Source organism: Grammomys surdaster, unplaced genomic scaffold, assembly GCF_004785775.1.
Source record: "Grammomys surdaster isolate TR1022 unplaced genomic scaffold, NIH_TR_1.0 173, whole genome shotgun sequence".
In the NCBI taxonomy this organism is placed as follows: Eukaryota; Metazoa; Chordata; class Mammalia; order Rodentia; family Muridae; genus Grammomys; species Grammomys surdaster.
In genome coordinates, this window is record NW_021604621.1 from 2,087,562 (window position 1) to 2,100,145 (window position 12,584).

Consider the following 12,584-nt stretch of genomic DNA (forward strand, 5'->3'; position numbering starts at 1 on the left):
ACCAAAGGTAGATGCTGATGTGGAAGTCAGGAAGTGCATGCTGATAAAAGCCTGATATGGATGTCTCCTCAGAGGTCTTCAAGAGTCTGACATATTCAGAGGCAGATGCTCACAACTAGCCATTGAACTGATCATGGGTTTCTCAATAGAGGAGTTAGAGTGAAGACTGAAGGAGCTGAAAGGATTTGCGGCACCATGAGGAGAACAATAATACCAACCAACCACAGCTCCCAGGGTCTAAACCACCAGCCTGGGAGCACTTGGGGGGGGATCCAGGGCTTCAACTGAATATGTAAGAGTGGAGGGCCCTGCTGGGCATAGGTGGAAGAAGAGAACCTTGACCTCATGAAGGCTGGATGCCCCAGGGGGTGGGAATTTTGAGGGTGGGGAGGTGGGAGTGGGGGGGGAGTAGATAGAGGTTACATCCACAGAGAAGAAGGAGGAGGGGTGAGGGGATTGGGGTTTCCGGGGTGGGTGGGGGATGGGGTAAGGGGACAACATAAGAAATGTAAATAAAACATCCAATAAAAAAAAAAGAAAAAAAAGAAAAAAAAGAAAAAATAAAGAAAACTGAAACAGATACTGCTGAACATGGACACTAAAATATAATATGGAAAAGAGTTTGAAATGAGGATAGATTGACAAATACAGTCAAGGTAAAAAAACTCATAAATGGTCAAAACTAAAATTAGTAAAGAAGAAGGTATATTGCCATGCAGTTTTAACTTACTGGAAATCTATACATATTTACTAATAATATATTTAATATTCTAGACGAAAAGTAAACTCTTTAAGGAAGAAAAAATTATTAAAGTTTTTATGATTAGGAAGTCTAAGTAAGTCAATTAACATAGGTGATTTTGAAATATTGAAGATATACATGAAGAAGTGTTGATTTACAGGCATTTTTTTTATAGTTTTATAGTTGAATTCTACCACACTGGAGAAAAAACCCATGTTTTGTATTATTTCAAGGCATAAGTAGGAAACTTAATAACACTGATAACAAACTAGCCCAAGGAAAAACTCTATAAATAAAAATTATTCAATCCAATTTTATGAACAAACTGTAGTAATGCTAAATTAAAATTACCATATCTCTCTATAAATTACACATAATGTTATTACCATTTAATTTTCCCAAGATATCAAAGATGTTCCTATGTTACGTTGCTATAACTGACTACATTAACAAAGTAAAAGACAATAGAAAAATAAATGTATAGAAATTGATAATAGCAACAAAGCAGGTGAAACCTATTCCTCCAAATATAGGGAAGAACTCTTTCCAGGTCTTTATAAAATATTTATGAATGGGGCTAGAGAGATGGTTCAGCGGTTTGGAGAGCTAACTGCTCTGCCAGAAGACTCAAGGTTGGTTCTCAGCACATTCATGGTGGCTTATAACTTCTGATAATTCCAGTTCCAAAGAATCTGATTCTCTGTTTTTACCCCTCAACAAACCAGCACACAAATGGTGCACATAAAATCACACAGTTTTACACACATACATATAAATGTAAAACATACAGTCATAGTGAATAATCTAGAATTACTAAATATATACCAAGATACGCTTTATGTAAGAGATCAATAATTTAAAGTTCATTACATCAAGAAATCATTTTTCTAAAATCCTGGCCATTAGATGCCAAATTCCAATTGGATTTTAAAGAGAAATTTACAAGTCGATCTTAAAATTAATTAAGAGTAAAACTTTAAATGTAGAAAATAATTTTTAAAAATGTATAATCATTTCCTTAGTAGTTTTGAAAACAAAGCATAAAGTGTGTTGATGTGCAAAAAATAGGCCATGAGGCTGAAAAACTATCCAGGAGTGGAGTTATGTATTGAAGTACCTGCTCTCTCTTTGTATTTTGACAGTTACATATGTGTCTATAATATACTGTGGTTATGTTCAGCCTCAATTTACTTCTGTCATTCCTCTTTAATTTCCCTTAGAGTCCCTTCTTCCTAACACCGCCCCACACCTCGAGTGACAATACTATTAATGAAAAGTAACACCCCTCCTCCGTTAAGTATCAACACTCCAAAGGTCCTCAGGAAAGAGGAAATTTCTGTGGTACTTTCTTTTTCATGATAGTGTTGGAGGGCCCATCTTACAGAAGGATACATAGCTGCTGTGTATTCCAGATTTGCAATGGCCATATCATATCTGAATGGCAGCCTTTCGTGACATACCTCTATGTTTCTTCATGCAGCCATAGTTTCTGTTAAACTTACTCTCCATCCCCATACTACCTCCACTCCCCTGCCTTATTGAAATATTTTCATGCTTAATGATACCCTCCCTCATTACTAATGATTCTCTTATATTTCTAGGGCTAGAACATCATCAGATCAAGGAGAATGTAATAATTTATTAGTAATTTCAAAAAGTCACAAAATTATTTTTGTTTGTTGAATTTTAAGACAGGTTCTCACTAAGTATGGCTATCATGGAACTCACTAGATCAAGCTGTCCTCGAACTCACAGAGATTCACCTACTACTGTCACCTGAGTGCTGGGTTTAAAGTTGTGCACTACCACTGCCTGTGTATGACTTTAAGTAATTATGCCTTACTCAAACTGTTACATTGTTTAAATTTTTCTTCCTTGCAAATATTAATTATCATATAGAACATTAAGACAAAAAAGAACTGAACAGGGACAAATTGGAGAGGGAGGTGTTTAAAACATGAGCAGCAAATGGGGAGAAGAAAAACACAATAATGCACATTGTCTCTTCCATGCAGAATCTAATTTAGCCTTATAGAGTGTGACAGGGGAAAAAAAAAGAATGTGACATGGAAGCAGAAAGAAGGTAGGACAAGAAATGGATAAAGTAGTGTGGGGTGGATATGAACATACATATATATATGCCATAATGCAACCCATTGTTTTGTTTTACTAAAAATACAAATTTTCAAATATAAGGAGAAAATACAATCAATATTATATTAAAGGAAGATTATATCATTCCTAATGTCTCCGTGAGGATCAAAATAATAGTGTGCAAGATAGGATCATTTTGGTCACTTTAACATATACTTTTTCTTATTTAGGGACAGCAGTCATGGGTCCCCCTGGTCCTCCTGGATATCCTGGTGAAAGGGGTCAGAAAGGTGATGAAGGTCCCCCTGGAATTTGTATTCCTGGATCTCCTGGTATTGATGGACAGCCTGGGGCTCCTGGCCTTCCAGGACCTCCTGGTCCTCCTGGCCCCCAGTTGCCATCCAGTAAGCTGTGTTTTTATCCTGACTAGTTTGGCTGTTATTTTGCTGTACTTCATTTATAAGTGAATCTGACTGAAGTTTGGCATTGTTATTTATGTTCCTGATATCTAAGAGATTATACAGTTATTTTTAGTTTGTTATTTTGGTGATTCATTGGTCTTCAAACAGTGTTCATTGTCAACAATATGTTGCCATATTGCTTTTTGAGTTGTATTTTTCCAGAGAAATAATTGAAAATAAATATTTTTCTAGCATTTCTGGATTTTTCCTCTAGCCTTCTCATCATTTATCAACAATTAACTTTTTTATCTTTAACCTCAGGTGATGAAATCTGTAAACCTGGCCCTCCAGGGCCCCCAGGATCTCCAGGTGATAAAGGACTCCAAGGAGAGCAAGGAGTAAAAGGTTTGATCCCCGAGCATCCTTTCACTCTTTATAGTCGTTAGCAGAATGATCTGTATTCTAACTTCTAGCTTAAGACAGCCATTCCCAAGCTCACACTCCAATATCATCTCCTTAACAATAGTGTATATTTTCATAGTGTTGATTTCATATCTCAGCTCTTTTTAGCTTACAACTTCTAATAACTTGACTCCATTACGTCTCCCATTGAGACCTACTTTAGACTAGCCATTTCTTAATGGAATGTTTTCTTTCTTCTTAATTTACCTTAAATTACATGACCACTCATTGAAATCAACTCTATTATTAAGCTTGACTGCTTTGCTGTTTCCTCATTTCCATTTCTTCATTTGGAACTGAGGTTTAGCATCTTCATTTCTCTTTGTATACTTATAATAATTGTCACTTTAAAATTCTTAACTTGCTTTCTTCTTCATTGACAAATTAAAGTAATAACAAACACTTGCAAAGATCTATGCCACCACATACACAGAGATACTTATATTTGTGCCCAGGCAGTACATTCTTAACTAATTAGAGTTGCTGTTTGTACTTAAAACCTAGTAGTCTGCATACCCTCCTGTTTCCCTAAGGGTTTTTGTTTCAGAAGTTCTTACCTAGTTTTTCCAGGAAAGTTAATGACCATAGTGTAGGCCTTCATGGGAAGAAAATCAAGGTGATGAAAAACATGGAGGCTCTATTTGCAAAAAAATGCTTGATAAAGCATCCAACAGACAAGACATTACAGATGAAAATGTAACCATTTTATCTAATGTGCAATGTATTACTACATAGAGGACTGTGGTAATAAATTAGTAATATCATGCAGCTGCCTTGTAAAAGAGTACATTTTGTCATGCTGAAACTGGTTGGGGCTGGGAAATCAACAAGGGGGAATTTTGGGCCATTAGAGTTTCTACAGTTGAAAAATAACAGTGATTTTCTATTGCCATTAGTCTTGCTTTAATTTTACATGGAAATTGTAATGTCCATGATTGTTTAATTTTTGCTTTTGTTTTGTAAGAGTTTCTTAAATTTCTACCTATTTATGGTAGACTGAAGTTAGTGTTAAGTGGTAGTAGTGGGTTTAGAATTAAGATTTGATTGGGTCTATGGTAGCATTGGTTTGTATTTTGTTTATGAGTATTGCTAGTTTTTGCATATACTACTACATCAGTGTCAGTAGACGAGCATTTAGACCTCTGATGCACTAATTGAATAATTGAAGATGTTAATGGTGGCTTTTTATAGAGTTAATTATAGTTGTATTATTAACAAATTATGAGGTAGAGGTTTTTGTTGAATTTAATAATGTGAGAGATTGAATAATTTATGAAGGTGAAGAAACAGATCTTAATTAAGATGCAATAGGCATGACTGTGTTATAATGCTTTGGAATTTGAGTAATAGTGTAGATTCTTAGTCCTTCCTTGCCTTTTTATGATAATTGAGATTATTCAAGCAATAATAGTAATGCTCAAGCTATAATTAATAACAAGAATTAAAATATAGGTACTACAATTAAGGAAATAAATATAATTATTTATCTCTTAATTATTTCATTATTTATATTTTATTCAATGGGAATTGTCAAGGGTTTATATTTGGATATCTAGATGATTTAGGGAACTCATTTCTTAACTAGGTTAAGTCTAGAAAATTTGAAGCTATATTTTTGATTAATTATTAGTTTATTAATAAATAATCCATTGTAGTTGAAAATCCTAGAATAACGGAGGAATTGTGGGTAGATGAAGAAAATAAGATGATGATGAGGGAAATCATTGAAGGAATTGATGTGTAGGTATTTGTGGGGCAGTAATGAGACAATATTGATTGACATCTGCCAAATAGTGGGATGTTTCATTGGCATAATTAATAGTGGCAGTTGTTTTCTTAAAATTAACTAATGCAAAGAATCCAGATTACCCTAAAATGTTGAAAAGGAGTATTCATGTATGGTACAGAGGAGTTGAGAGAGGGGAAAGAATATGATCAAAATATGCTGTATAAAAAATTAAATAGGTAAATAATATGAATAGCTTACCAAGTAAGGGTAGATGGGATAGCTATATTTTTGTAAGACTGCCACAAATTCTTTTGGGGTGATAGAGGTAGAATAGGGTAGGATAGTTTTAAAATCTTTAAGCAAAATGTGTAGTTTGGTCATGAATTCCCTTGTAGTATAAAAGGCCAAATAACTAGTGGTGTATGCGTAACAGGTAAATGTGTAATTCATTATTTTAAATCTGCTTGTGGGAAAATGGAACTTGTTATAATGATGGCTCTTCTGTTTAATGCCCATCAGTTTCTCATGTAACTTATAGTGAAAGCTACAGTCTCATGTGACCTGTTTGTTTTACCATAAGCCATTCATTTCTCTTACAAATCTATAAATTGGTCCCACTTTCTCATTCCACTTCAGAAGATCGATCTACAGGCCATTCCATGCCTATACATAGAATATGCTATACTTCTTATGCAAATGCCATGCCTTTCATTTAGCTCATGTAGATATCTTGTCAATGAGATCTGTCCTGACCTCACCCTATTTAAAATTGCAACCTTTCTCCCACCTACTCATCCCTAGCACACTCACAGTCACACCTAACTCCACTTCCCCCTACAAATGTATTTTCATATGCATTTAAAAGCTTACTAGATTTAATATTATATTAAACTATTTAATATGTAATTTAATAATTTGTTGTCTTTATCATTTATTACTCCTTTCATTTGGTAGGAAGTTAGCTCCACAAAAACATGTAATTTTGTCTATTTTCTTTATCAGTATGTCACAAATACTTAAAACTGTTCTCTATCTACACTAGGCAGTCAGTATTTATTTGTCTAAAAATTGATTTTAGACATAGACTTCTCTAGTCACACAGTTGGGTAGGAGTGCTATTATTCCTTACAGCTGACTTCTTTAGAATCCCATCAAAACAAGGTTTAAGTAACCCTTCCAGTAATATTTGTTTTTTTGCCAGGTGACAAAGGTGATACTTGCTTCAACTGTATTGGAACTGGCATTTCAGGACCTCCAGGGCAACCTGGTTTACCAGGTCTTCCAGGTCCTCCAGGTAAAATACCCTTCATATAGTCAATCTTTTAAAATATTTTGGCTCCTTTGAATATGCTAATTGTTTTATAATGTTAGTTTACCATTTTATAGCTAGTCACTTATGTCTAGAATTTTTGAGTATGAAATGCCTATCTTATAAAATAAATTGCACTTCTGTTTATAACAGGAAGCTACCAACATTCTGTATTATAGCATTTGGTATTCAAAGAATTACATTGTCCCCAAAGTGAAATGACATTAAGTGTCAGAATTTTCTTCTAGAACTAGGGAGAATGTTCATACAATCTAGACCATGAGTATGGTTTCCAGAGGCAGAGCCATTAGGGATATATTACATGTTGTCATTAAGGAACAAGGTTTCTATTAAACTTCTGGCAAACAGCTACCAGTATTTTTTCCACATATATCGCCGCCCTCCTAATTTTAAATCATTTTTCAGAACCACCACTATTCTACTCCATTAGTTCTTTACATATGCTAATATTGCATATTCTTGAGGTTATATATAAAATGTGTGTCTAGGCTGATAATATATTCCAGACTAGTATGTCTATCAACGGCAAAATTATTAGGAGTTAGGAAATACCTTTAGCAAGTTTCACAGCTGCCGCTATGAGCTAGTAATATAGCCTGTACTTCCAATTTAGTTTGTCTTAAACTTGGAAATAAATAAGACTCACAAAGAGGGCTTGTTAAAATCCAAATTGCTGAATCCCACCCCCAAGTTCTGATTCAGTAGCACTGGATTAAACACTTCATAGCAGTATCCAAGTGTTAGCTTTTAAACTAATAACCAGTAAATAGTAATAACGCAGTTAGTGCAGAGATTCATCAGTATGACTACTGCTTTAGTAACTTTTTTTCCTGTAATGTCTAGTACTAAATAGATCTCTTAAACCAAATCTTAAGGAATGGCAAACCAAGGAAAGAGCTAGCAAAGATGTAGGAAGATTGTATAACTGAAAAATCAAGATAAGCAGACTACTTTCCTTTCTTCTCCCAGCGGTATTAGGATGGATATAGGGACTCATGCCCCACCTCACAGTTTCTAGTAGCTAAACGTTGGAAAAGAATACTCTGGAGTTAGAAATACCTGAGAATGCAATGCTGTAAGTGCTGTTAAATAGCAATTTATAAGAAAGGCTGATTTCTTCCTATTGAGTACACGAGAGAGGAAGGAATCTGAGTTAAATGTGGTAGAGTTCTCTGTTTAAAATTGAAGTTTGTGATGTGCTGATTTACAGATGCATGTGATTGGGGGGGCTTAAAACTCAGTGCTCACCTGATCTATGTGTGTCTTAGGATCTCTTGGAATCCCTGGAGAGAAGGGTGACAAAGGACAAACTGGGGCAACTGGTCCAAAAGGATTGCCAGTAAGCTTTGATTATTATATTATGAGCCACAAAGTATTGAAAGATGTCATGTACCCTTTGATTTTCACTTATGAACAGACACATATAAATTTAGTTTAAATTATAATTTATTTTAGTCTTTCCCTCTCTCTGTTTTGCCATCCTTACTTCATATGTTACTTTGTACGGTAAATGTTATTGTATGGGTTAAATGGGGAAAATTGGAGGAAAAATGATAGAAATAATTCTGATTTCCTTTTCTTCTTTCTTCTACCTCTTTTTTCTTCCAACTCAGGGCATACCTGGACCTCCAGGTGCTCCAGGCTTTCCAGGGTCAAAGGGTGACCCTGGGGATGTCCTCACTCTTCCAGGAATGAAAGGTGACAAAGGAGAGCTGGGTTCCCCTGGAGCTCCAGGGCTTCCTGGTCTACCTGGTACTCCTGGGAAGGATGGCTTGCCAGGACTCCCTGGCCCCAAAGGAGAGCCTGTGAGTTGGACTAATATTCTTGCTTTTATGTCAAATTGTCATTTAGTAATGTTTCCTACAGGATGAGGTTCTATCTCAGTGGTAAAACTTGTACTTGGTGTGTGTGTGAAATCCCTAAATTCAATTCTCAGTACTCTCTACCCCCCAAAAGCACTTGTTAAATTAAAATAAAAAGGGAGCCTATTACTTAGATGAATATTCTACTAATGCCTAAAATAAATATGATTTTACATTGAAATGGTACATTGATACTAGAGTTTCCTTACTGTTTTCTTTCAGTTTTATAAAATCCTTCTTAACTCAGTATAGTATTCATTATTACTGGTTATGATTAGATGGAGAGGAAGTTAAAATGCTTAGGAGTCAGTGAGGGATTCATCTTATTCTAAACATCTCTGGGACTTTTTTAAGCATGAAAAGAAATCTAATTTGTTTTATATAGAGAGAAATGTTATATATTTGAGTGAGTAGACAGACAGGTTAAGATACTACAGAGCCAAACACTGGGCATAAATGAACAATCTTGTTTTATATTCAACATACAGTACAGGATATTTGAATGGAAAATATATATTTTTAATAGAATAAATAGACAATAACCATCTCAACTCATGGTAGCATGTAAGATTTTTGAGAGCAGAGACTTTGATCCACTCATTTTTCTCAGCTTGTACCACTGGAAGATAGAGTTCAGAAATATTTGTTGAAGGAGGTAATGAGTAAGTAAGTAACCATAGATTCAATCTAAGAACACCATAACACAGTTATATAGCATAACTTTAAGGAGTACTTACGGCTGGGTCATGTCCCTGATTGTTACATCAGTGTTTTTCTGTCTCAAACATTTCCATTTTCAGGGTGGAATTACTTTTAAGGGTGAAAGAGGTCCTCCTGGGAACCCAGGTTTACCAGGTCTCCCAGGAAATATGGGACCTATGGGCCCTGTTGGTTTTGGGCCTCCAGGCCCCATAGGTGAAAAAGGCATACAAGGTGTGGCAGGAAATCCAGGCCAGCCAGGATTACCAGGTATGTTTACTATTGTTGTTTGTTTTATTTTAAAGGCAGAATGATGGAAGAAAGATAGATGGATGGATGATGGTTGAATAGATAGATATAAAAAGTAAAAAAAAAATCCTGGGAAATGTATTTCTCTGTCCATCTATATGCTTATAGGAAGGGAATAGAATGTTTTTGTTTAAAATGAGATTTCTTGTTAATTTATTTCAGTCAATATTGGTAGTGTTATTTGTATGTGTTTGTATAGTTGTATCCATGTAACTGGGAAGTGAACATGCACATAACTGCTTTTATTAATATTTTAAAAATAGTATGATAATATAATTATGATTTTTTTCTGCCTTACCTTTATCCCTCTAACTCCTCCCATCTCCCATGTAAATGTTGTTTGATATGTGTGTATGTTCCTATATGTACATTCCTAAACACACACACACACACACACACGTTCTTAAATACATAAAACATCTTGCCTTTATGTATGTTTTGAGAGTCAAAAACATGTACCTTAATTTTGGAGACAGGGCCCCTCACAGAACCTGGAGCTCATTGATATTGCTAGGCTGACTAGCCAGTGCGATCCAAGGATCTGCATCCCTACATACCCTCAGTATTTGGGTATAGTCATGTGCTGCTATGGCTACAGTTTTATGGGTGCTGAGGATCTTAATACAGAGTCTTATTCAGCAGGCAATTTGCTGATGGAGCTACCGTCCCATCCCAATTCATGTTTTGATGCTGAAGGAAGAAGATAGGTGTTCCAGATAGATGAGGAGAGAGAGAAGGGGGAGGGCATTTCCTATGTCTTGTTTTTTGTTGTTGTACTATCCATGTCTTCTTCTATTGGATGATAATGGTTCATATTGTGCAAACAGACCTTCCTTCTTTAAATCACTGATTTAAATAAATATACTTCTCTTCTGGAATCATGGGCTATAGGCATAAAATAGAGATAATTATTTTATTAGCTATCTGAATATCCTTTAATCTAGGCAGGTTGACATGTAAATTTCATTATCAAATCATCAATCACAGAAGTATCTAAAAGCATCATCTGCTTTTTCTTTTTAAAATTTCATCGTTCTGTTTGATACCTTCCTAGAATATACAAAGTGGGATTATTATCATTACTCAATTAAATGATTCTCACTGGGAATGATCCATTTGTTTTCAGGTCCTAAAGGCGATCCAGGCCAGACCATAACCCAGCCAGGGAAGCCTGGCTTGCCAGGTAATCCAGGCAGAGATGGTGAAGTGGGTCTTCCAGGTATGCAAAGAATTGATTTTATTTCAAAATATTCTCATTACTGAACTTCTTTCCTTTGGATGTTCCTTTTTCTTACACTGCTGTTTTTCTGTAGGAGATCCTGGACTTCCAGGCCAACCAGGCCTGCCAGGAATACCTGGTAGCAAAGGAGAACCAGGTATCCCTGGGATTGGGCCTCCTGGACCACCTGGTCCCAAAGGTATGTAGAATGAGGTATGGGGCAGTGTAGATTTCCTGGTTAGCAAGATACTAATCTTTCACAATATAAAACAAAGTATATATAACTTTTTTGGTATATGCCATTTTAAAAATATATATGAAATGTTACATTGGGGGCTGCAGAGATGGCTTAGTTACTAAGAGCACTGTCTGCTCTCCCAGAGGACTAGGGTTTAATTCTTAGCATATCCATGGCAGCTCCTAACCATTTTTAACTCTCTAGGTCTAGTGGATTCAATGCCATCCTCTTGTTTCTTAGACACTAGGCACACACATGGTTCATGTACATACAGCAGACAAAACACCTATACACATAAAATTGAAATGACAAGAATAAATATTAAAGAAGAGAAGGCATTATATGTACCTTAATTTTGGAGACAGTGTCTCTCACTAAGCTTGGAGTTCATTTACTAAAACAATCTAGTGATAAAACTATCTGCATTTCAGAGATGCGAAAATCATTCATGTGATAAAGAACATCATGGGAATTATTACATTTGTGTTCATTGTTGTATTCTTGGAGATTAGAAGAGTTCCTGGGAATGTAGCAAGAAGTATACAAATATGTATTGAATTAATAGATTCTATTAATCAGAAAACAGATTCACTGTACACATATGCAATGTTTTATCCTGAGTAAAAATATACCCTTGATTTAGTGAAATTTTTAGTATTTTTTTCCTACAGTTCTGCTTTACTCCTCCCAGAATTTATTCTTATGACTAGCAGGGCAGTATTTTTGGATGTTGACAGTTCCTTACTTCTACCAAATAGTTTTTTTATAAATGACAGATTTGATTTTTATGCATTAATGCTTACATAGCACATAAGTTGCATCTAGCTCATCTGTAGAAGTACATGTTTGACATTCTGTCACATTACATCACAATGTAAGCAGAAGGGAAGGTCTGTATTTATGTATGACATTGATTCACTATATTTAATTCTGATATATACTTCAGAAGAGCATATCTTCTCTACAGCCATTACTCTGTGGAGATGAAAGGATAGGGAGATTGTCACAGATATCTATCAGACCTGATTCTATGTGGACATACACAATGTTCCTGTACTTTTAACATGTCAGTGTATAAAGCATGATTATGGAGATGAGAATGTGACTACCTAAAAGTTTATTCTTTCTGAGGGTTAAAAACAATGACTTGATATTTTACAGGTTTTCCAGGAATTCCAGGACCTCCAGGAGCTCCTGGGGTCCCTGGAAGAATGGGTCCAGAAGGCCCTCCTGGCTCACCAGGCTTTCCAGGACCAAAGGTCTGAAACATTTTTAAAGGATTTATTTATTTTTACCCTTTATGTGTATGAGTGATTTGCATGTGTGTGTGCAACATGTGGGTGCCTGGTGTGGTGACTGTGGAGATCAGAAGAGGGCTTTAGATGCTGAAGTCACTGAAGTCATAGACAGTTGTTAACTACCATGTGGGTGCTGGGAATTGGACCTGGGTTCTCTACAAGAGCACTCAACTTCTAAGCCACCTCCAGCCCCAGTCTGAA

General features: G+C 35.6%; 1 protein-coding gene across 2 annotated transcripts in view; it reads left to right on the forward strand.

Annotated features, from left to right (window-relative positions):
• The window catches only part of Col4a5 (collagen type IV alpha 5 chain), a 187,781-nt gene that overhangs the window by 112,093 nt on the left and 63,104 nt on the right, over positions 1 to 12,584 (forward strand). For both annotated transcript variants that reach the window (XM_028767456.1, XM_028767457.1), the window contains exons 20-28: positions 3,067 to 3,240; positions 3,559 to 3,642; positions 6,630 to 6,722; positions 8,027 to 8,097; positions 8,372 to 8,563; positions 9,421 to 9,589; positions 10,755 to 10,847; positions 10,942 to 11,046; positions 12,247 to 12,344. In XM_028767456.1, the coding sequence (XP_028623289.1) occupies positions 3,067 to 3,240; positions 3,559 to 3,642; positions 6,630 to 6,722; positions 8,027 to 8,097; positions 8,372 to 8,563; positions 9,421 to 9,589; positions 10,755 to 10,847; positions 10,942 to 11,046; positions 12,247 to 12,344 (1,079 nt within the window). The remainder of the gene's footprint in view (positions 1 to 3,066; positions 3,241 to 3,558; positions 3,643 to 6,629; positions 6,723 to 8,026; positions 8,098 to 8,371; positions 8,564 to 9,420; positions 9,590 to 10,754; positions 10,848 to 10,941; positions 11,047 to 12,246; positions 12,345 to 12,584) is intronic.